Source organism: Mus musculus, chromosome 6 (assembly GCF_000001635.26).
Source record: "Mus musculus strain C57BL/6J chromosome 6, GRCm38.p6 C57BL/6J".
NCBI lineage: Eukaryota > Metazoa > Chordata > Mammalia > Rodentia > Muridae > Mus > Mus musculus.
In genome coordinates this window covers 47,180,580-47,206,306 of record NC_000072.6, presented here as the reverse complement: position 1 = coordinate 47,206,306, position 25,727 = coordinate 47,180,580, and the positions used below count along the sequence as shown (strand labels likewise).

At 42.9% G+C, this 25,727-nt stretch overlaps 1 protein-coding gene and 1 long non-coding RNA gene across 12 annotated transcripts in view; one reads left to right on the top strand and one right to left on the bottom strand.

Moving 5' to 3' along the window:
- The window catches only part of Gm35280, a 65,970-nt gene extending 51,047 nt beyond the window's left edge, over positions 1–14,923 (top strand). For 4 of the 10 annotated variants that reach the window (XR_003956288.1, XR_869023.2, XR_001785455.2 and 1 more), the window contains 3 exons: positions 1,450–1,523; positions 7,760–7,883; positions 9,793–13,251. This is a non-coding gene — a long non-coding RNA (predicted gene, 35280). Of the gene's footprint in view, positions 1–876; positions 1,346–1,449; positions 1,524–7,759; positions 7,884–9,792; positions 13,252–13,662 lie in introns of those variants that run through there. The other 6 variants (XR_001785456.2, XR_377590.3, XR_377585.3 and 3 more) reach the window with 6 other exon arrangements.
- The window catches only part of Cntnap2 (contactin associated protein-like 2), a 2,241,333-nt gene that overhangs the window by 95,087 nt on the left and 2,120,519 nt on the right, over positions 1–25,727 (bottom strand). For both annotated transcript variants that reach the window (NM_001004357.2, XM_006506483.4), the window contains one exon: positions 13,228–13,321. In NM_001004357.2, coding sequence (NP_001004357.2) covers positions 13,228–13,321 — 94 coding nt within the window. The remainder of the gene's footprint in view (positions 1–13,227; positions 13,322–25,727) is intronic.

Below are 25,727 nucleotides of genomic sequence, written 5' to 3'. Positions count from 1 at the left end.
CCATCAGGGTCTCTCTCTGAATACAGTAGCAGGCAGCTCAACCACAACATTCTTTCTCTCTCCATTTTAAGAAATATATTTCCCATTCTCTCTAATAACATTTCAAAAAGAAGAACAGAGTTCTCAGCTGTCATCACAGTCTGCACTGTATATTTCCCAGTCTGCACTGAGTGAGGCAGGACGTAGAGCAGTGAGTGGCAGTGCAGGCTTACTCTTCTGAATGCTTCTTCTTGTCCACCATATCTGTCAGTATCTCAGACACTCACCCCAGGAGACACCTGCTAGATGTTGTTCCCTGAATAAAGTCCTTTGAAGGATCCCCATTGCTACCACTGCGCCTCCTGTAGTCCAAACACCACTCCATCTAATCTCAACTCTGACCTGCCATGTGACTGGCTTCCGTGTTCCTCTGTCTCTCTGTCTTTCCACCTGCCTGACCCTTCTGTAGTGAAAATGGAACAGGCAGTTGGCATGTTCTTCCTAATACATAAAGCAGATAAAGTCACATACATGCTCAGACCTGCTACATGGCCTACCTCAGAACAATCTGGCTTCTGCTGATCCTCTCACTCCTCTGTTTCCTCCCACTTTGCCCATTGATCATGGGTTTTCTTGTTGCCCTTGGACAAACCAAGCTTGCCTCTGCCTTATATCACATTTAGATTGCCCTCAGTCTTTATGTAAGAACACAAATCTCTCTCCCTCTCCCCGCCCCCACTTTCTCTTTCTCATTTCACTTAGGGAACTTCTTAGACCTTTTAGGCACCACTGCCTCAAAGAGGGATTTTTATGGTCATCTTGGCGCATGCTCTCTCTATGTCTCTGTCTTAGTCAGTCTCTTTGCCTTTGTCTGTCTCTCTCTCTGCCTCTGTCTGTCTGTCTCTCTGCCTCTATATCTGTCTCTGTCTCTCTGCCTCCAGCCACCCTCTTTATTTTCTTTCTTCTTAGCACTTATAGCTAACTAGCACTTCTGTTCCCTAATTCTTTTCATTCTTTATTTATGGCACATTATAACACACACAACTTAAAGACAAAGGCTATTCATGTTTTATTCACTGCCTATCTATCACCTGGTACACATACTTTTGAGCAAATAAATTATGTCCCCACGTGTCTCTATTCACAGTTTGCAAAGCTCGGAGAAACTATGCCTCCAAGAGATTCAGAGATAGTACTTATCCTTCTACTTAACAAGGACGTAGCACTGGCATCACTTATCTGCACAAGAGTTTGATGACAACAAAGTATGTTGGGTCTACATGGTGGTCCTGGTTCTTCACCACTCCTGTTCCCCTTTCTCTATAGTTTTACTATTCCTCTCATGGAAGAAGCAGAGACCATGGAGGTTAGTGGATGAGACAAAAATAAAAGGGTTGAAAAGTATTTGCAGGAAGCGGTTCACAGTCCTATGCCTGTAAGCATACATGTAATAACTCTTGTCTGTCCTAGGAAGAGAAGCAAAGAGTCAAGACAGAGCTACTCCAGCCTCAGCTGACAGCAGGTCAGCAGGAAACATGGGCAGGGTGAGGAAGACTCGGGGTGAGGGCTTCTGTATTACTATCTACCCTAGAGCTTTTGAGAGAGACTGTTTAGGGAAATCCTGTAGCAACAGGGGCAGAAATCCTGGAGTACAACCCATCAAATATACCATGAGCCTGACCTGTGAGTACTAGAGGTTTTTCATGGGGAACATCAAGGATAGGATAGAGACTCATGGATTTGTCCTAAATGAGAGGTGAGAGGACAACAGCAATGCTAGAGATGAGGATAGATGCTCTGTGGGATGCCAAGTTCATCTGTCCCAAGTCTTAGCCCTCAAGGCTGGTGGAGTTGTAAGCATAAGAGAAGATGCAGAGAACTGGGCTGGTAGCCAGAAGCTGCCAGGGTGTGTAAACTCAAGGGCCAGTATGAATCCAGGTCCTCCCTATCTATCACATTATGTAAACATATAAGCTATATGTTTCTGCCTGCTTCCTTTGGTCTTTTATAGCCTGGCCACCCTCTTATAGAAAGAAAAAAGGTGTGTGGTGTGTGTGTGTGTTCCTCAGTTTGTAGAATACTTGCTTAGTATGGATGAAGTCCCGTGTTTGATCCCCAGCACCACATACATGGTATATCCTATTACCCAGGAAGTGAAGGCAGAGAGATCAGAAGTTCAGAGTTACCTTGGAATACTTAGGGAGTTTGAGGCATGGGCTACATGGAATTGTGTCATAAGAAGAAAAGAAGAAAAGAAGGACAGGAAAATGAAGCAAGGAAGGGATAGAGCAAATGAAGCAAGTCATTAGAGAGAATGAATATTTGTGTCTGAGAAAGAACAGTTCAAGCAGGAAGGCATGTTTAAATGATGAAGTCAGAGTCACCTTTAAGCCAGATTGCATGACCAGTAGCTTCTTGTGATCCTGAAATATCAGCTCATTACAGGCACAAAAGACACTCCATTTTCCCCGCACAGCCAAGTTATTTTGCACATTGCAGTGGTAGATGTAAGCACTTGCATTCCCCCTTTGGCTCCAAAGAACATGGGCCAGTATTCATTTGTGTGCTCTTCAGTCTTTGGGAGTATGTTTGGTATGAAAGAGAGGCAAGGTTATAGCGCTCCTGGAAGCAGCACTGTATCCTGAAGAGGGGTTTGAGTCATGACCAAGACCCATGGTGCCTCGGCAGAGACTCATGGGGGCATGATTTGTACCACTTCCCAGGGATCTTCCTGGGACCATACTCAAGTAACCCACAATGGTGAGAGCAAGTGAGCGAGCCCTCCCTCCCTCCCTCCCTCCCTCCCTCCCTCCCTCTCTCCCTTCTTCCCTCCCCCCACCTCTCATATTTTTCCATTTCCCTACTTTAGTTTTGTGGCTTCATCTCCCATATTGGCTTGGCTTCTTACATAGTTCAACCAAACTCTCAAGATTCCTCCCGAGGAACCCAGAAAGCAACCGGCTATCACACAATTTATCAACTCACACAGGGTTACATTTTAGAGCAGAGGTGAGCACTGCTGATAATGGGCTCCTGTCCTGGTAGGACTGAACTGGGACTATGCAGGCAGACCAGGACATAGGCCTCCACTTACAAGGGTAACATTGCTCTCTGCTTCTGTGTCCTTTGTTTCATCACATCTTCATTTTGACTATTTTTGGGTGAAATTTGTGGCTCCTCACATTTCCTACATGGATGATTGACATAAGCAGCTCTCTCTCTACACGTCTCTTTGCAGTGCAGCCGTGCTGGTACACCATTGGCTACATGACCATGCTGGTGCACATTTGGCAGTGTGGCTATGCCAGTACACAAGTGAGCCATGCAGTTTGCTCCCTTTTGCTAGAATCGGTACTGGATGTTAGCTTTTGACTAAAAACCAAAAGCAAAAGTGATGTGTGCAACTTTTGAGACTCTAATGAAAACACCAAGTTTCCATTAGATCAGAAACCTTTGTGTATACAAAAAACACTGTGGCTCAGGACACTTGTCAGTATGGATCCTGAGAGTTTCAGGCTGGGTTCAGTGGTGTTGATGGGGCAGTGGTGTGTACAGTGTCAAATGCTTGCTTTTGTTTTCAGAACCAAGGGTAAGTGTGGCCAGAAACATCCTGGATTCTGTTTGACTTTTAAGTTAAGGTTTCCTTGTAGTTGCCTTGTTGTGGATGGGCTTGGTGCTGTTTGTATGCTAATTCTGCTCTTCTAAGAGGGGCTATGGACAAGAAGTGAGTCATACTTAGGTAACTTCTTATGAACCAATTCCCTAGTGAATAAAGGAGCCAATCACTGGGCAAGTAGGCGGGACTTCCAGGTTGGAGAGAGGAAGAGAGGAAGCAGGAGAGAGTTAGGTCTTTTTAGACTGGGATAGCATGAGGACAAGATGTAGCTATGAGAGTCTTGTGGTTTCAATGGCAGATCCATCAGTATCACCACTGGAGGATTTAGATTTAATAAGGCTAACAAGATTAGGATTTTAGTTACTGCACTCAGCGATTGAGTTACCTTCATTTCTGAGCTAAGTTTGTGTTGTGTTTTCCTTTACTTGGCGGCTTGTCTGGGTACAAGAGAGAAAGTTATTGCTGAAAAGCCTGGGTTTGCCTGAGATACACCACAAAGGCTGTGGGGGATTTGAAGTACGGGGTTGGCACGGTAACAAATTGCCAGTGGGAACCTAATGAGCTGGGTGGAGAGATTGTGGAGTTCTGAGTCAGTCTCCACGAGATAAAATCAGGTCTGCCATTGACCACCAGTACATGGCCAGCCAGGCAGCCAGAGAGCAGAGAGTTGTTGGCACAAGTATGGTTCTCTTTTTCTTAATATTTCCTGCAACATTGCCTCTTTTTCTTTTTCCTTTTCTTTTTCTTTTTTTCCTTTTCCTTTTCCTTTTCCTTTTCCTTTTCCTTTTCCTTTTCCTTTCCCTTTCCCTTTCCCTTTCCCTTTCCCTTTTTCTTTTTGTGACAGTTACATTCATTATATGACCCCAGGTAAGGCTATGACTCACAACTTAAGAAACTAGGTTTTAGAGCATCGAGTTTTTAGTTTTTACCACCTAGCTGAAGCCAAAGCAGAGCAATCAACAGTCAGCCGAGAGAGAGAGAGAGAGAGAGAGAGAGAGAGAGAGAGAGAGAGAGAGAGAGAGAGAGAACACCGTTTTGGGTGCTTTATGCAACAAGAAAGTAATAAAAACTTCCTCTTCCTGCCCTCCAATGTGGTAGTCTAAATGAGAATGCCCCCAATCCCCCATGGGCTCATATGTTTAAATGCTTGCTTGTTTCCAGTTAGTGGAACAGTCTGGGAAGGATTAGAAGGTGTGGCCCTGTTGGAAGCAGTTCATCACTATGGGTGGGCTTTGAGGTTTTAACAGCTACAATTGGCCCAGTATCACTCTTTTTCTGCATCCTGCGTGCTGTTTAGGATGTAAGCTCCCAGCTACTCCTCCAGCACCTCCATGCCTGCCTGCCTTTCTGCCTCCATACTCCCTGCCATGATGGTCATGGACTAACCCTCTGAAACTTAGCAAACTCGTAATTCAATGCTTCTTTTTATAAGATGCCTTGATCATGATGTTTCTTCATAGCCACAGGACAGTGAGTAAGACACCATTCCATCCTTCTCTCTTGTCTAAATGATTCTAACTTATTGTTCATGTCTGTGTTTATAGATTAGTTTTCTGAGGCTCACATACTGCCTTTTATTCCTGGACTGAATCGAGTGCCTGTCTTGGATGCTCTCAGAGAACTCTGTCATATGGTTGAGGTCAGCATGAGTGATACCATCTTCACTTAGAACTTCTATGACTGCCCCAGAGTTCCCTAGGGCATCTTTTTCTACCCAGACCAAAATGCTAGAATGGCACATGGGGCTATTCAAATGGCCCTTGGCCCAGGAATGTTCATAATGTTCTGATACTAGCTGGCAATATGCCATGTTCATTCTAGCTTAGATAATGTCACTTTGACCTAGATAACATATATATCTCTTGTGATTCAAGATGCAAGAATTCACTTGGTATCATTTCTACCCTGACTGTGTCAGCAAGAATGCACCTCCATCCCCAGAACTGCACACTGTACTCTTGGCTCTCTTCTTGGTTTCAGAATACCATGGTGCTGATTCTCTCAATCTGTGACCAGACTATGTTGGAAAACTTAGACTTCATCTTCCCCTAGACTTGCCAATTGCCCTTCTAATTGTCTAATCTTTTCTTCTCTTCCAGCTAAAACCTGAGTCCCCCCAAAGATATGAACTGTGGGAAACTTGGACAGCATTGAAATCTCCAGTGACTTACACAATGCCTCACACTGGAGATGATAAATATATATTTGTTTAATTAGATGGATTAGAAATAACTAATATATATTATTGACATAAAAAAGGGTGTCTTAGGGTTTTATTGCTGTGAAGAAACACCATGACCAAAAAGCAAGCTGGGGAGGAAAGGGTTTATTTGGCTTACATTTTCAGATCATAGTCCATCATTGGAGGATATCAGGACCAGAACTCAAGCAGGTCTGGAACCTGGAGACAGGAGCTGATACAAAAGCCATGGAGGGTGCTGCTTACTGGCTTGCTTGCCCTGGTTTGCTCAGGCTGACTACCTTCTTTAGTCAGGACTACCTTATCAGTGATGGTACCACTCACGATATGCTAGGACCTCCCCCACTGATCACTAATTGAAAAAAAAAAAGCCATACAGCTGGATCTCATGGAAGCATTTCCTCAACTGAACTTTCATGCTCCTTTCTTTGTGAAAACTCTAGCTTGCGTCAAGTTGATATACAAAACCAGCCTGTACACAGGGCATATACTGCACAGCCTGTTAAATGTTATGATTCTAAGCAATGACATTGCTAGTTTACATAAGAGGAAACAGATAAACAAGATGAGAAATAGAAGTAGCTCACTAATGTCACATAGTTGGGAAATGGAAATGTTAAAACCTGAAATATAGGTGTGAAGAAGCAAAGTCTCTTCTTTATGGCAATCTTTGTGTGCCAATCAGGACAGACTAGGTGGTGCCTCAGTAACAAATAGTCTTGTAGTCATTGTGGGTTACAAAGCAAAGGTTATTTATTTATTTATTTATTCTCATGGTATATAATTCATCTGAATAAACAGAGTTCTCTCTTCATTGTGGTCATAGGACCTGGGTGGGTGGAACAATCACTGTCTGAGGTTTATTAGTCATCATGCCAGAGTGATAAAGAAACAGAAAGCTTTAGAGGGTCTTGTATCTGCAATGGGATGCTCTATCATGGAAATGATATATGCTTTTTTCAGTTTATAACTCCTTGGTCAGAAATATCTAATTAGCTGTCTAATGCTTACCCCAGCTATGATTAATGGATGAAGAATTAAGTATGTTATTCCTGCTGTGTGAGGTATCGCCAAAGTTCTAGCAGGTTTAGAAAATCCCAGAATATGAGGGTTTCTTATTATCATAAGGTAGCAATGGGGTTGTCACATTTGTAGTATGGATTACAGTAGAAATCACACGATACTTGCCAGGAAACACATCTCCTATCAGAGAGGCTTTGGATAGTACAGTAGTTGGGCAAATGTTAGATCTGGGACCAGTCTCACTTAATTACTATGTTAAATTCAGTTTAGACATTTATCTTAGATTTTGCCAGCCCAGATCCTGCTACTGGTCAGTAAAGCAGGGACTACTTTAAATGAGTAGTTGGTTTCTTCCCAAATGTGGCCTCTCAGATGCACATAGAGGCTGTATTGTCCTTTTTAATAGAATAGACCCACTTCATTGTGATTCTATATGAGTCCGAGTCACAATGGCACAAGGAGATCACTTGAAACATTAATAAAAAGGCTAATCACTCTCTAAAATAAAAATGAATACTGCCACCCTGAGCATACTGGTTGTCTGTGAAGTAGCAGAATTTATGGTGATATGATGCTCAGTATACTGACTCTACATTCATGCCTGTGATATACTCAGACCATAGATGATATTAAGTGACCCCCAAATATAGTTAACATCTCAGAGCTCAGATAGGTACTGCATTTCTCTCTCTTTTACAAAAGCATTCCCACCACACACCTTGAAGTTTCAAAGACATGTAGGCTTCATCTAGTTTGGATTTAATCACTCCAGAAAGCTCCTTAGTGTAGGGAACACATTTCCATTGATACCATTTTGAATACTCTCTAGCATACATGCTATCTCAAAATAGAGGCTGCTCATTTGTGAACCTCATTTGTGAAGCTGCTCACTGTGAGGAGGAAGCTCCTCCACTGACAGAGATGGAATTTCTCCCTTCCAGCTTGTACTCACTGTGTCTGCTCCAGCCAGTTCAAGAGACCCCAGACAACTATTTCTTCAGCTTCCCTGAAGTTATACCTCTTTCTGGATAAATATCCCCAGGACTTTTGATTGTTCTTTTATGGGTATGTATCTACCTAGTCTTCTCAGAAGACTAATATCATGACATCCCTAAATTGCTCTGTATTAGATTAATTTAAGAATCAGTCACCATGGAATGCCCCTCATATCAAACCACCCACCTGAGTTTTTACCTGACCAGGAATCTCTGATCTCCTTTAGTGGTCTTTTTTTCTAACTGCAGGAATTAAGCTTACATTTCACTTTATTATTAATATCCCATCTTTCTACCTTGTCAAGATACAAGGGTATCATCATCCTGCACATTAGATTATCCCTCTCAGGTATGTGTTGTGATTAAACACTCACAGGGTTGATAGAACTACTGGGAATGGAGAACAGACACGGGACCTTCCCCATGTCTCTTGGGTTTCAAATTATATTTGCTGAGAGACAACTTGCTGAGAATAAACAGACTCATAAAATCTAGGACATCACTCAGGTATTAAATAATGGGTTTTTTATTTTGTGAACCTTTGCTAGTTGCTGGGAACTTGACTTCAGGCTAGAAAGACTCAGGATTACAGGAGCAGCCTTGCTAAAATTCTAAGGCAGTGATCTCACTTTTGTCCCTGTTCTCTTTGTGAAGCTCATGTTATCCTTGATGAGGCCTCTCTGTCTATCCTTCAGACATGTCCTTTCCCAGGCAGTGCTCATTAAAGGGCTCAGTGGGAAGCCACATTATTTATTTAGATCTGGCTCTTTCTCCATTTATGGGATTACTTTCTGATTAGCAGTTGACCTAGTAAAGCAATAACTGCATAGCCTGTGTCCTAGGGATTGTTGAGCCTTTAGAGAGAATGAGATATCTGTTGGGAGCCCAACTCATCTTTTTAGAAGAATATTTAAATATCTAGAAAACGCAAATAGCTTGTTTCTCACTGGACTATATGCTGTGTTCAAAGGGGAATTTAGAGCCACTCCTTCCCAGTCCTGCCTGTCCTAAGCATTCAAACATTTAAGGATTTGAGGAAAGCAGCCAGCCACCCATCTGCCCTTGTTTAGATGCTGTGACTTCTTTGCTTCTAGCCACAAAATTGTGTTGTCAGTGTGCTATCAGCCAGTAGAGCGTATAGGTCATGGGTCCAGCAACATACTTTTCCAACACCAGCTTCTCAAAGATTAGTTGTGTCATTTTCAGCCAGTCACTCTCAACTGATGGTGAATTTGCCATCCTGGGGACTTGTGGTAATGCCTGGAGCCTTTTCTGGTTATCACAGTCTAAGGGTACCATTGTATTTAGTGAGTGAGGCTGGTGAGGCTGCTGTGGTCTGGGGTGGTGTTGGGAGGAATGGAGAGAATCCTATACACATAACATATGATAAGATGGCTACACACAGCCAGCATCCAACAGCAGTAATACTTCCAATATTTGTGCATCAAGCATTGTGTTGGATAAGCTCTCTCTCAAATGTTGCCAGATTAATATTGAAAGGGTAGTTCACTTACTCCACAAATAGTCTTTAAGCACTTTCTTATATGTTGGGCTGAGTATTTTTGATAAATCGCCCCCTCAGCCCCAATCCTCAGGGAAATAACAATCCAGAAGCTGACGTATGAGTTTTCCATGATGCATTTGAAGAATTCCAGGCTTTGAGAGGTTAAAGTCACAAAGTACTAGAACTAAGAGAACTGGGATTTTTTTTCACAGACAGGCCTGACTTCGAGTCTAACCAGCTCCGCTGGATTCCTAGGTCTACATTCTTGTTCATTTATTGTCAGACCTCTGACTAAAACAAAGCAATCAAACAAAGGACAAGGCTGCAAAGCTGGTCAGGATTGCAGAAGTCATCTCTGTACTGACCTTCCCATGTGTCACCACATGCTATGTCAACCATGTTCTTTCTGATTCTTTTCTCATGATTCTTTATTAGTTCAACATTCATTCAATGTTGCTCCTGTCTTGATCCACAGGGACCTCATTGATTGGTGAGGATGAGAGCCAGTTTCTGATGGACTCACTTCAAACGAGATAGGGCATTCCGGGTGGTGTGACTTCAAAACCGCTGTGCACACGTCAGATGAGTAAGCCTCAGTCTTGTGTGTTAGAAGGGATAATAATCACAGATCTTGTTTCATTGGATTATGTTGACATTTATGAGTAAATGTCTCCTTTCCATCTTGCTCATGTATACAGCATGCTATGTCACAAAACTTCCGTCTTCTATTCTTGTTTTATAAACTTATGATAAAATATTTCAAATACAGAAAACTACTAGATCAGCCAGGACAATGTAGTTAGACCTATATTTGGCCAGCATGTTGTCTTTAGGACACATTGGACCAAAGAGTAGCTATTTAACTATTTGTTCATATTGTGCAAAAGTCTAAGGCTTAACAGGCAATAAATTGCAGCCCTCATTCTTGTCTCCAATCTACATTTGCTATCAACTACCCTTTCTATTGACCAGAGTATGGAGCCTTTCCTGCATGGATTTTATATAACGACCTGATAGCCTAACTGTCCCACCGAGCAACAGGGCAAATATGTTTCCGGTTCTAAAGGAAGGTCTTTGCTACTTTCTGGCGTGTCATAGGAGTCTCAACTCCTGTTGCTCAACCTTAGCTTTGCATTTTCCCATCAACTCTTGCTGTCTTTTTTTCTCCATTCCAAGCCTGGGTTACCTGTCCCAGAGACCACAGCAGCAGTTGTCAAGAGCTATCTTCATGTCTGCCTGCCTGGCTTCAAGTTTGGTTCTGTTACTTGTCGCCCAGGTGGCTATGGGCAGCTACTTTACATATTTGTGCCAGGGTTTGCCATCTGTGAAGGGAGACAATAATCTCAACACCCTCCTAGAATTGTGATGAAGGTCAACGGGGTTAATATAGCTGAAGTGCTTAAAATGGAGTCTGTATGAGAGTCTATGTAAACGTCCATTACCATTTTATTACTTGTTCAGTCTCCTGTTTGTTCCTCATATTCTGTGACCATGCAGCCATAGTTTGATCAGTGCTCTCTGAGTAACCAAGTCTCCGCAATGAAGCTAACCAATTCTTTTCAACTTGTAAGAGGCGTGATCTAGTCTGCCTTTCAAGTGAAGGCTCTTTAGAATTCAGGAAGCCTCAAGATGCTTCCAGTCTTTTGGTCTCAGTTTACCCAGCACTTTAGGAGTCTCATTAAGTAAACAGTCAAGTGAGAGACCTTGCTAGCTTGACTCTAGGCTGCTATTCTCAAGTGGGTAGTGATGAGCCAGCCCGCCTTATCTTAGCTTTAAAAGCATCTTACAGTGAGGACAAACTAGGTTCATTCGTGTTTATGTTTAAACCTCTGTTTCTCAAGGTTTGGGCTATACTCCACCTGTAACCTTAACTACAAATGATTCTACATTGCTTCTTCCTGGAAATGTCAACCTTGCCTTTGTTTCAAAATGTTACTATGGTCTCCTGTTGTCATGACCATCTATTGTTATGACTATCTTACCACCACCTTGCAATTAGGTTTTTGCTTCATAAACTTGTAATGACATCTTGCAACCCTACCTTTGTTTCAAAGGTTGTTATGACTGCTTCATTTTGATCACCTTGCTGTGTTCTGCTTCTGTAACCTCACTTATTTTGCCTGCCAAATCCCCATTTGGAAATCCCCTACCCTTGAGCTATAAAAACCTTGTCTTCCTCATATCCATTGCTGACCTCTTGAATGCCACTGTAGGGACCTCTCTAACCCTGTCTTAGGGAAAGGCAGCACATGTACATGAATAAAAAAAGCATGCTTTAATTAATTGCTTGCTTCAATTATTTTGGTCATGATGATTTGGGTCAGTGGTCTTTCTCCTCTCATCTTTGGGATTAACAGTAGGTCACCTTGGTCGAGATAGATTAAGTTGTATCTTACAGATAACTTGCCTAGCTCAAATTGATTGAAGCCCAATTTTGGTGTTCTGGGTCTGCACAAATAATTGACAGGCACCATTCTGTCATCACAAGGTCCCAGACTGCACCCACAGATCACACTATCAAGGACATTTTCGGAACATGGACTCCATGAAGAGCTATGAAGATAGTGCAGACATCTGCACTTCACCTCTCTGAACCTTTGACTACCTTCCCTCATACCCCAGAGTACCCTGTCTCCTTATGAAAACCCCTAAACCTTATCTCGGGGTTCCTTTCCTTAGTTTCTAGCTGTCTCGTGAGTAAATTCAATTTTGGAAAAACTTGTGACTTCACAAGTTGGCCTCTTGATCAATGGACAAAGTAGCCTGGTGAAATAACATTAACAGTGCCCTTTGGACTGAGTGACCGCTCTCCCAGCCTATAAGATACCACTGTGAACTGAAGTCCAGAAAAAAAGCCATAACGATGTCAAATATTTTAAATGCCAATTGACTGATGAGAACTTTGTGACTTGAAACAGTTGGACTGCTGTAGACCCAGAACCGAGTTATCTGGGCTATTATCTCTAGTCCTCTTAATAATTATTCATTGTTCACCTAACATATTTTCACTTAGGTGGAAGGTTGGAATACATTAGCAGACAGTACTGTCTTCCAACAACCCCAAATCTCGGAATATCATCAGATAAAACCAATAGCAGACATCCCCTGCCTTGATGTTACCATCGATGTTACCATCGATGCTTGATGTCTCACCAGTGTGTTTTGATTTATGGCATGTCCTGTGGTTATGAAGGTTTATTTAATGATATCTACATTGGAACATGTTATTTGGGGCAATCTGAACCATGGTCTCTGACTATGGTCACTCCTATGGCTCTCAAGACAAGTGATCTCTTATCCCTTTAAGATGTGAGCTGTGCTTCCTGCTGACACTGACGTCTACTCAGGACATGTTGGCTTCATGTGAAACACTAAAAATATTCATGGGCACCCGCCTTTTATTCTGGGTGACTATTTCTTACATGAGAGGGAAAGACAAGGGTAGTTATAAATTCAGCCCTCTACCTGATGACCTTCTAATCTGCAAATGACATTGGATGAGTTTCTTGGGAGTGACTCACAGGCATAGGCATAGGCAGAGGCCTTTCATAAACCAAAGAACAAATTTTACATTTTACATTTCACTGGCTTTTCTTTATACTATATACCATGTAATGCTAGTTCCATTTCAGGCACTGCCTGAGATACCCTCTGTCCTAGTCAAAATTCCCATCAAAGCTGTGATTAGCAGCCTCAATGTATCGCATGAGCAATACCCCAAAGAGGATCTTATAATACTCCTGTGAGACACCGTCAACAACCACATAGGTTTCCTTGTACAAAGATGCTCAGGGTTGACCTTACTGAGAGAGAGCTATAGTTTAAGAATGCAAATTCACACTACCTGGTGTGACTTGTGTCAGGGGCATTCATAGCTCTTGCACTCACACCTGAAGAACCAAAGGCTTACCTATAACTTTTCCAAGGAAGAGCGACTTGGGAGAATTGAAGAGCGTATCAGAGGAGCTGGGTAGATGGTAACCCACAGCAGGATAATGGTCGAGCTGTAGGAAGAGCACGAGACACAGTATTAGCATGTCACCATCCCAGGAGTGATGAGGTCCCTCTTTGAACCCTGGTTTCTGGAAACTACATCAACAGCACAGGATTTAAAGTCCACCCTGAGGAAAAGGAAGGCCGTCTCTGCCTTTGAAAACAGTTTGATGAGTGCAGACCCTTCCCGAGCTGAGTGATTTGCTGGCTGGATTAGGGTCCACACTCATTTCCATAGAGTAAAACCTGCCTGATTGGATCTCCAGTGCTGTCCTCTGAGCTAGACAGTGCTGTCTATGTAATTATGGTTTTAAAGGGATTCTCTCACTGAACGGATGCTGTCTGCTTACAGAGGAATGCTGACCCTCGGATGCTCTCCACCCCCACCGCATGCTGCAGCTCAATATGGCCGACTTGCGTTTCACAAGGAAATGAATTTTTCTGCTATAATTAGCATCTCTAGAGGCTGAGAGTCGGAGTGGGGATCGCAGTGGTTAATGGCACATGTCCTCTGGCAGAATTTGTTCTTCCCAAGTGGAAGAGAGGAAAGTCCTCAAAAGTGACTTGGAACAATGCATGTTTCTGGCCACATTTCCCAGGTACACGTGCAAACAGTGGTGTCACAGCTTCATAGACCATGATGAATCCCTGTGTGCCCACATGACATCTTCTTCTGTCCTATCTTTTAAAGACAATTATGGTCTCCTTGTGCTTCCTCAGCTGTAAGCTCTTAGAACTTTCTAGGGTTCTGTGACTCTCTCTCTCTCTCTCTCTCTCTCTCTCTAACTCTTCTCTGATACATTACATCCTGCTTCCCTTCAGAAAACAGCAGGCCTTTCAGAGATATCAATGGAACACGGCACAACAAGTTACGATAAGGTTAGACACAAACCCTCTTATCAAGGCTGGACAGGCAACCCAGTAGGAGGGATGGAGAGAAAATACGGAAAGAGATTCTGGAATTGTGTGTGCGTGCGTGCGTGCGTGCGTGCGTGCGTGTGAATGTGTAAAATAAGTGCAGAGAAACTCCCTGGAATCTACCAAGTATGACCCCAGAGACGACTCCTAGTAATGAGGGATACTGAGCCTGACACACTCTTTTTTTGGAAGAACCTTCCATTCCAGCTCAGGGTCGTGGGACAGGGGGGTCATATGTCAGGTTCAGCCTCCCCGAGCGCATGGGAACCTCGGACTTGTCTGAAGAGTGCACTGCACTGGAAACTGGTACGCTCCATTCACAATTGGGCACCACGGACATTCCTTATTACTGTTTGTCTGGAACCTTCCCTGTAACTTAGATTATGGAACAGTCAGGGATAAGTGTTAAAGAGTCTACATATTTCCGGAAATTTTGAGAATCTGACCTTTAGGGAAATGGCACTGTTAATTTTTTTTGTACATTGAAAAAGTGTACTAAAATATATCACTAACAAACACTCTATTCAGAGAAACTTTTGCCCGTTTTAAGCTAGAAATGCCTTGGGATCGAGCTACTTAATTTCTGCAGCTAAGTTTCAGCGGGCAGTTTTGGCGCCCTCTGATGGCATACATGGGTAACTGCAACACTTCCTTGTTAAACCCATTAACTGCTTCATTTTTTTAAAGCCAGGATTAAAAAAAAAATTAAAAATTCTCTTAATTTAATATACACAGAGTGGATTTCACTCAATTTTTCTTATAACATATTTTTCTAATGCTTTAAAAATGGATAAAACAATACATATCCATCACAGGAAAATAATAATGTAAACATTCTATAAAAATAGCATATGGTGATAATGATAATTATATTTTTTCATTTATTCAGAAATGAGTAGAAACCAACTAATAGTATTTTATTTTATGTGTATGGGTGTTTTGCCTGCATGCATGTCTGTGTGCCATGTGCATTTAGTGCCCACAGAGGTGGGAAGAGGGCATCAGATACACTAGGGATGAAGTCAGAGGATTGTGAGCTGTCATGTGGGTCCTGGGAATTGAACCTGGGTCCTCTGAAAAACCAGCCAGTGCTCTTGGTCACTGAGCCATCTCTCCAGTCCTGCCCTGCCTTCCTTTAACTTCACAGTGTATTGTAAAACTTTTTCTCTGTCTATAATAAATTTATAATTGAATCACTTGTCAGTTTCTGGATAATTATCATTCAGTTTTTGGATATATAACACAACATACCAATGTTTATATGCATGCTCTATAGAGCAAGTAAGTCCAGCCTTTAAAAATATCAAATTTTAGTGTTTAGGGTCTGGGGAGATGGTTCAATAAGACATTTACCACACAAGCATGAGGGTTTTCAGTGGCATGTAAAAGCCAGGCGTTTAATGCCTGTCTGTAACCCTAGCACCAGTGACAGAGATAGGAAGATCCGATCCCTGAAGGTCTCTGACCAGCCAGTCTAGTCAACCAGGCAGCTCCAGGTTCAGGAAGAGACCTAGTGTGGACGGGCCTGCTGCTGGTCTTGTGAGCCAATCACCTAACGAATAAAGCCAATCACTGGGCGAGTAGGTGGGACTTCTGGGTTGGAGAGAGGCAGAGAGGAAGCAGGAGCGAGTTAGGGCCCTTTTGGAACCGGACAGCGGAGGGGTAAGATGTAGCTGCTAGAGTTTCCCTGTGTCATGGCAGAATCAGTTTTTAATAAGGCTTACAAGATTAGGTTTTAGTGGTTGCACCCAGAGATTGAGTTACCATAGTTTCTGAGCTAAGTTTGTGTTGTGTTTTCCTTTAGGCAGCGGCTCAGCTGGATTCAAGAGAGAGAGGTACAGCGGCAAAGCATGGGTTTGCCAGATGTGCACCACAAAGGCTGTGGAGGGGTTTGAAGCATGAGGTTGGCATGATAGCGACCTGACAGTGGGAACCTAGCAAGCTGAATGGAGACGTTTCAGGAGCTCCAGGCCAGAGAGACTCCACGAGATGAAATAGGTCGGCCTTTTACCGCCAGTGCATGGCCAGCCAGGCACAACCGCGGGAGCGAGCCGGCTCTATTTTTTAGATACTTCCTTCAATAGAGACCCTGCCTTAAAAAAAAAAAAAAAAAGGATGGCGAGTGATGGAGGAACCTATGTCAATTTTTGGTGTTTGGCCTCCACACAGAGAAAGAGAACAAAATATGTGCACAAAGGGTCTATACCATTCCCAGAACCTGATAGGTGCTCAGAACAATCATGTTGACGTTTGGCAGTGATCCTCTCAAAGTCATGGTCGTGGAAGTGAAGTTAGTACTAAGATACCTTCTGAATGCACACCATGGAACCCCCTCTTCTTCTCAGCTGTTTCTAAGGGTTCAGCCTAGATGGACTTGGCTTTCATGAGAGTCATTTTATAGTACTTGTACTGAGCTCAAGGCTAAACAAAACCCTGCATTTATCATCAATATCTATGAAGCCAGTAGCTTGGATAAAGGTGCTAAGATTCACATTTTTTTAAAAATGAAATTTTATTCCCTCTGCTTTGAAACAATAATGGTTTCCTCAAAAGTTGATTTAATCAACTAATGGTGACCTAGCTAGGCAGTGGTTCTCAGCCTCTGGGTCATGACCTCTTTGGAGTGGCTTATCAGATATTCTGTATACCAGATATGTACCTTATGATTCATAACAGTAGTAGGATTACAGTTAGGAAGTAGCAACAAGAAAACTTAGTGGTCAGGGGTCACCACAAGATAAGGAGCTGCATTAAAGTGTTGCAAAATTAGGAAGGTTGAGAACTACATAACTAAAGTATACTACAACTATATCTAGTTTTAATTCATTAATAAAGCAATAATTAAAAAAAAATAGCCAGGCATGGTGGCTTATACCTGGAGTCCTAGAATCTGAAGCAGAGGATTGCTGTGAGTTTGAGATCAGCTTAGGATACATGGTGAGTTCAAGACCAGCCTGGATTACAGTGTGAGCGTCTTAAAAGAAAAGCAAACAGCAATAGCTACAACAAAAGGGACAGCCATCCCAGGGCAATACCAGATCATTCCAGTCCACATTATCTACTCTGTTAGGGAGTGGTTTACAGCAGGCAAAATGTGGCAAATGTGACATTTCACAGTCATGGAGGAAGGTAGGAGGGAATTCTTCAATGAAGACCAGCGGAAGGCATGCTGGGAGAGAAGAGAACTCTTCCCACTTCTCCCCACCAGGGGTGAGAATCCCTCTACTTCATACTCCTGCTTTCTCCCCTCACTGCCCTCTCACCCTCCTCCCTGCTCCATGACTGGGAAGGAAGCTGGCGGTAGAAGGGCTGGCACAGAGCTGGTGAAGAGGTGTTGCTGTGGCAGCTCAGAAGGGAAGTGGCGGCTCTTACGTGCATCTTCACAGTACCTCTTGCTGATGGTTTGCCGCAAGACGGTGGTGTCCCTATCCAAGCATGAAGAACTTCTCAGTGGGACAGTGTCACACCAGGTTTCCTCATGGCTATGGATGGATGGCAGAGACCGTGCTAGACATTAAAGAAAGCACCAGGAATAATGTGGTTCGGAAGGGTTGAGGAATGAGGCAGCTTTTGGAAGCTGAACAAGAAACGGGAACTAGCTTTCGTATCAGACACAAGAAGAGGCTACTGTGTCATTCAGAAGATAGAGTAGATGTAGGGATGCAGGGGAGCATCCTTCCAGAAGGTGGCGCCTTTGAGCCCTTTGCTTTAGCCAGTCACACAGATGCCAGACTCTGTACAGACTACAAGACTGTGGCTTTAAATCTATAAATCTGCATTGTACAATGTAGTAAGAAATTGAATTCAAGTTCGTAAAAGACCCCGTGCAACTCCAAATCTGAGCAAGTGTTCCCTTCCCCAAGCAATCTTGTCTAGTAGCTACTCTGCCCCGGGACAACTTACTTTCTAGGTCCAGGTGGCAATCCTAAGGAAGAAAGTTTTATCCCTAGCGTTCAGCATTTGGAAACTCTCCACATCGGTTCTCCCTGGGATATGCGTTCTCAGCTTCGGGGTGTCTAAATCTTATACTCTCCCTTTACCAGAGTTCCTTCCCATGTTCACACCCTGTGTTTAGCTGGCCTTGTGGATTCTGTCTTTCATTTGAACTCAGACTGCTGTGCCTTTATTTGGCAAAGTGTGATAAACCTAGTCTGGTAGAGAGCCTGGTTCTAGAGGGCTTTACTGGGTGTTGTGGTACCAGCAGAGAAAAACAAGAGCAGGTGTTAAGCAACTGTGGTACCCAAGGCTTTGTGCTAAGCTCTTCTTGTACGGTTTTATTTAACAGATGTGGAATAGTGAGATTTTCCCTCCCCTGGTATTACTTTGAAAAGTCTAGTATTGCCAAAGGGGGTGGGATTGGCCTTCTTAGCCAGTTATGTCTGACTATAGAGGCAGCCCGGGCAGCTGCGGGCACTGTCTTAAGATTTCCAGTGCTGTGATAAAACCCCAATGCCATAGCAACTTGGGGAGGAAGGGGCTTATTTCAACTTAGCTGTCCAGAACATAGTCCATCTCCAGGACAGGAGCTCAAGCAAGGCTGGAACCTGGAAGTGGGAGCTGATATAGAGGCCATGGAGGAGTGCTGCTTACTGGAGAGCTGCTTATGCCTTGTTCATCCTGCTTTCCTACAGCATCAAGACCATCAGCCCAGGGATGGCACTGCCCACAGGAAGCTGGCTCCTCCCACACCAGTCAAGAAAATGTCCCACAGGCTTGTACACAGAAAAATTTGTTTGGTGTTCCCTCTTCCCAAATGACTAGCTTGGGTCAAGTTGACATAGAACTTGCCAGCACTGGTACAGCTTCCTCAACGGAAGCTGCCTGGCCCTGTTAATCAGGAAAGGGACTCAAAATCACCTGCATTTTAAATATTTACATTCAAAAGAGAATATGCATCAAGTCAGATAAAGCCAGCAAAAGCCTAACCTGAAAAGCCCAAAGAAATGACGTCTCATTTTGCGGGCATTGCCAGGTGGCCGTCTCTTCTCAAATGAACCCTGGTGCATTGGCCACGGTTAAGTGTAATAATTTCAAGGTAATTTCTTTGAGGTCCAAGTGAGCTATTTTGCTGAACATTAAGCTGGTGGTCATTTTCCTGGCAGTTAAGAGGCGATAAGAGATTGTGTAAAAGAGTCTCATTAAAATTAAAGACTGTGACTCCATGTGCCCCAGGACAACCTTAAGGGGACACTAATTTGTTCAACATTTACCATTAAGTCATTGAAAGCATACTGATGCTGGCTGGGCCTCATGTTGTACAGGAGTGTAAAGCTTTAATGTCCTTGCAGGTATTAGTGTGCAGTTTCAGCTCATTTCCATTTTTTTAAGCCACAGTTTGCATTGGCAGAGTTTGAAGGGATTTCATCAGCCTGTTTGTGTTTGAGAGATGGACCAGAGAAGCTAGGGTAGGCACAGAGGAAATACCTAGAAATCATGGGCTATTGCTGGCACCCTCTCCTGGGATGCTAGGGCACAGCTCTGCTGCAGGCCCTACTTCTACCATAATGAAGTATTAATAAAGTCTGAAATTCTTGCCCTTTTCCTGGTATCCCATTTTAAGTAATACTTAGAATTCAATCAGAGATACTGAGTGTAGAATATACCATCTATTCATCCATATAATTATTCATCCATTTGTTAGCTTTTTATTTACTAGAGACTTGGTCTCTTGTATCCCAGGTTGGCCTTGAACTTACTACGTAGTTGAAGATAACTCCTGCTTGTTTAGTGTTGGTCCCTGGGCTGGGCAGGCAGAGAGGAAACAGTTCCTGGTGGTGGAGCCCTTGAGTTACCACCAGATCTTAGACTCCGGTGTCTTTTTCTTTTTCTGCAGCCTTATCTGTCTGTCTCTGATTCATGGGAAATGGGTTTACAATTTAGTGGGTGTTCATATAAGAATTATTAAAAGAATCTTTGGCTGAACCATGTTGGTCTGCTAGTGTATGTGTGCATGTGTGTGTGTGTGCATCTATGGGTACTCCAGTTCTTCCTTTAGAACTTTTGTTCTTTGAGGGAGTGTTATATGAATGACCCCATTGACTGAAGCACTGTAGACTGTCAAGGTCATCAGGTTGGAGTGAGGAAGTCTGGCTCTGAAGACAACAAAAAAAAGATCAGATGTTCCTCCTAGGTCTCTGTATCTTCATGGCATGGTCTATTTCTCACTGCCCTGGGAAATCTGAGCTCAACACGAACAGCTCCTGGAACCACATAGCTGGTGTCCTTCACTGTATGGCTACTTCTGACCAGCTACTTGTCTCAGATGCAATGAGAAGTCACTTTGTCTTCTATCTAGACTTGGTTTGGGCCCTAAGTTGCTCCTGAGTCCTGCTGACTTAGAGAAATACTTAAGGAGAAGAAAGAGGATTAAAAGTTCTTTCATCTGTATCGGAACCTTCAGAACAAGTGAGAGTCAGCAGAACCTTTGTGTGTGATAGGGTTGGCAATGAGGTTGATCAGACAGCTGCTTGAATGTGTGACCTGGTGTTTTTTTTTTTTTTTTTTTTATGCAGGGAAAACTCACTGAACACTGCAGCTATCCACAGGTGGACAAGCCAGGAGAGAACAAATGACCCCTGGGGGCTAGAAAGAGGGACAGCATTCTAGAATCGGGAGAGGTGTGAGACTATCTCTCCCTTCTCCCTGCCTTTGTTTGACTGGGCTCCTCTTAGTCCTTCACATGCGCCATGATTTCTCAAATATGCTTCCAGAATGTTGCAAATTCATTAGTGCTTATTCTGATTGTTGTATTAATTAAATGAGGCCAGAGGTGGCCAGGGTCATAGTAGACTGTCCATCTCCATGCATTTCTAAGGGTGAAAACATGTGGCAAAGAGGTGCTTTCTCCAAATCTGAGTCAGAGGGTTATAAAAATGGAACAAGTCAGCCAGCCAGTCAATCAGTCCTCCCAAGGCTATGCTTCGATTGCTACAATACCATTCTGAAGCAACCTCATCCCTTCTCTAGAGTCATGGGCAGAACTTTATGCCATCCTTTTCTCTTTATGATGATCATTAGGAGGCTCCTGAAAACCAGCTCTTGATGTCCAGTGTGAAGAAGAAGGGACAGGTGGGAGAGGAGTTAGGGATATCCTCATTTTTGCCACTGAACATCTATGTGATGACAACAGGTCACAAAGCCTTCCTAGGCTTTAGCTTCCTCATTTGAAGCGTGAAGAGGAAGCTGGACCGATGCTTCTGTGCATCTCGGGAGCAGTACTCTCCTAGGCTCCTTGATGGCTTTGAGCTGACTTCTGCTGAGACCCAGCTCTGGGTTGTCACCTAAATTGTGACCTTTCAGGACACTAGCACTGCAGCCAACCAACAGTGGGTAGAGGGTGGGAAGAGGAGTCTACCCCACCAGGCTGCTGTTCTGCACCTCGCAGTTTTGAGATCCAGAGAGTGCATTAAGAGTTGTCTGTGCCATATGCTCCGAATGATCTCAGCAAATTTGATCCCAGCACTGGGGCTTAAGAAGATGCTTCTCTCAAGGCCAGGTCCAACCAGGGGTTTTAAAGCAGGGAGGGACCTGAGGGACGTATAGTTCATCACCTTTTAACGACTGTAAAGCAGGAGTTGGTGTCCCTGGGGACATTAGCAATCTGACCAGTTCCCAGACTGGAAGTGGTCATGTGGCTTTTGGCTTATTACCAAAGTCAGGAAGGACATTCTTTTCCATGAGGCAGAAGACTCCTGGGAGGTGGAGACTTTCAGAGGCAGCTCTTTCTTTGCTGTTTGTGTGCATGGTTTCTCTTTCAGAGATGCTTCATGTATGGTTGATAAGCCATGTTAGAATGAGAGGAATTCTAAACGCTTGCTATTGTCACTATGCCATCATTATTATGGTAATGCAATCAGTAAAATATATCTGCCTCTTAAGGTCTAGTGTAATTGGATTCTGCTGAATTGATGCAATTAAAAGAATTAGGGAGCCCATTAGGTGATTTATGTTTTCTATAAAAAATTTCTCAAAATAGCAAAAAAGAAAAAGATTAGGCTTCACCCATGACTTTGCTTTCTTTAGTCTAACACTCCACCTACTGGGGAAACATTACATATTATTTAAGGCTTTAGATAGTTTAAAAACTAAGAAGACTGTCTAGCATCAACAAATCTGTACAATTAAAAAAATAAATATCCATAAATGAGAGGAGAAATTCTTACTTTATAGTTGATTTAGTAGCATTTCCCTAATAGCATCAGCTTCAAAGACATGTGTAGCATGAATGTGCCAAACTTTACATAATTGCAAATAAATTAGTCAAAAAAAAACCCAAAACAATGAATGCTTTTAGGTTTGTGTCTTTGACTTGTAAGCAAAAATTCAGATGCTATTTACAGAGTTTGAAGCAATGATGTCTGGACCAGTGTCTAGTATATTTAATATTTCCTTCTTAGAATTTAAATTCACTTAAATAGCTATTGACTGAAGTCATCATACCTAAGAAGCACTTTAGACAATGACTGACATAAGCATCAATGAATTAATTTCTGTCCTGTTTTCCCTAAGGAGCTCTAGGCAAAACCAATGATGATTTGGGAATAAAAACAAATGCATGAGGGGAAAGGGAAAGGAAACTCAGAAGAGGAATAAAAACTAAAATCAGGTGGTGTGGCTTATGAAAACTGGTACTAGTAGGTATGCCATTGTTGTATCATATGAGGCTATAGCTCAATCGTCATGAATTACATGATGAGAATGAAGAAATCCAGGTAAGGAAGCCTGGGAGAGACAGTTCAGACTGTAAGAATAATTGGGGCCTTTTTCTATCTAGTCTTTATATTCTAGTTCGCTTTCTGTTGCTGGGATAGAGCAATCTGTCCAAAAGTGACTGAGGGGAGGAAAGGGTTTATTTTAGCTCACAGGTTGCAGTCCATATTCAGAGAAGTCAGGGCAGGTACTTCGAAGCAGGAAGTCGAAGCAAAAATTATGAGAAGTGTTGCTTTCTGGCTTACTCTCTGGCTCATGCTCAGCTAGTTTTCTTATATAGGCCAGGCTCAGCTGACTAGGAGTGGTACCACCCACAGTGGGCTGGACATTTCTACATCAATCATCAATCTCTCAAACATGGCTGCAGGCTACTCTGATCTACACAATCCCTCAGCTGAGACTGCCTCAGATGTCTCTAAGATGTCAAGTTGATAGTTAAAGCTAACTAGGACGCTTCATCTCTGTAGTTTTTGCCTAGCACAGTTTCCAGGGAGGGTGTTGAAGTGTAGTTCCCAAGTAAACTCCTGGGTGAGCTCCTCCTGGGAGCCTTAGGAAGGACATCAAGTAGGATCCAGTTTCAATCTGGTGTGGATGACTGTTGGTCTCCCACTATGTGCCTACTGAGGCTGAGACTGGTCTGTGTTGAAAAAGGGGCTACTTTGATTGTCCAGCTGTGAATGCATCATTCTTGCTAGGACTAATCTAGACACAGTTCATCTGAAAATGTGCCCTTCATAGGAAGATGTTATTAAATCAGGACAGTGAAGAAGTTGTTGCAATCAGCATCTATTATTAAAAAAACAAGAACACTGCACCTATCAGCGGGGCACTTGACCCATACACCACCCAGGGTGTAGAGGAGTGATTGCCATAGGCTATCCTGACTGCTAGGGCTTTTGCAGGCTCTCATAGGAAGAGAGAGACTCTGACGTACACTCCATGTGCTTCCTGACAATCTGTCCCACACAGTGTTTCAACAAACCACATGGAATCCTCATGCAGCTACACAGACTTTCCATGTTTTTTTAATTTTCTTTTTCTATTTTTCTGTCAATCACCATATAAACTGTGCCAGGAGTTAAACTGGTGATGCCAATAAGAACACTGCAAACTGGGTTAAAGTGCCTGGACTATTTTGGGAAACCCAGCTCATGAATCAATGAGGGAAGAGTCAACTTGTGTTTGCCCCAAATAGTGGAAAAGGCCTGAGTGGCATGGAGAAGTAGTTGAGAGCTGATGGAGGGGGGGGAAGAGAGAGAGAGAGAGAGAGAGAGAGAGAGAGAGAGAGAGAGAGAGAGAGAGAGAGAGAGAGAGAGAGAGGAGAGAGAGGAGAGAGAGAAAGTAAGTCAGAGAGACACAGAGAAAGACAAAGACAGACAGACAGACACACATACACACACACACACACACACACACACACAGAGAGAGAGAGAGAGAGAGAGAGAGAGAGTTATCCTAGCATGTCAAGGTTTGAAGGGCTGTGGGACATTTCTCCAGAGGGACACACAAAGGCCTAGTGACTATAATATGTGACACTGAGTTATTGAGTAATTGATATGCTGTATCCCTATATGAACAAACTGGTTCTTCTCCATTCTGAGGGAATCACACGCCTGTTTTGGGTCAAGAGAAAGCTCCCTAGAATAGAAGTTCTGACAGGCCCTGGAGAGAGGGCCGTATTTCCAGGGAGTCAGGTGAGGAGGTATCAGTTTTTCTTTGTTTGATCAAATGTGACTGGAGGGTTGAGCTCTCAGCCTGATTTCTGGGAGACAGACAAGGGCTGGAGACTGGTTCCTACTGTGAGGTCAAGGCCTCACTCTATCATGTGTATGTAATTTAAGCCCCAGATCACTTGGAACACAAAGGCTTAGAGTAGCTTCTCTGGCTTGTAACGTTCTGCATAGCGTCTTGTGTAAATGTGCAGGGAGAATAGCTTTGTATGCGGGACCCTTTGTCTTTCTCTTTGTCTGGTCTTTGTTACATACAATTTATACTTCAGCAAAATCAAATAAAGAAAATGATTCAAGCTGACTCAAAATACCAAGCATGAATTTCTCGTCCCAGGAGTTTCACTGCAAAGGAAAGCAAAGAAACAGAGACGTAAAGAGAGAATGCTTTGTTTTATCGTGGAATAAACTTCAACGTGTTTGCTTGATGGTAGGGTTAAGATGGAGAATTGCTCTAACAGTGTCCATGATTAAGAGATGGGTTTATTGGAAGAGTGGACACTTACATTCCTCGTGTCCTTGAGTTTACCCAAATGAGTGTCTTTAGCCTTGTGATTAGAAAAACCACCACACTTGGTTCTATATTAGGGTGAACCCAGTGTCTCATGCTTGCTAGGCAAAAAGCTTTACCATCAAACTAACATTTCCAGGACCTCTTTAAATTCTGGGACAGTCTCACTAAACTGCTCAATGTGGTTTTCAATTCAAAGTGAGTCCTTCTGCCTCAGCCTCCCTAGTAGAGTAGCCTGATTACATGCACGTTCTCAGACACAAATGATTTATATATATATATATATATATATATATATATATATATATATATATATATATATATATATATATTTAGTAGTAGTAATGTAATAAAGAACTGACTAGCTATGGATGGGCCTCGTAGCCAATAGAGACTCTTCTGGTAATTCTTCTGAGTATATTCCATTACAAGAGTTTGCAATGTATACTGTAGTTTTCAAGGAAGGACTTGAAGAGGTTTGTGGTCCTCTTGATTCTTGTAAACAGGAAAGGATTTAGGAGAGGGTTATAGCATGCCAAGGATGGGGAACCT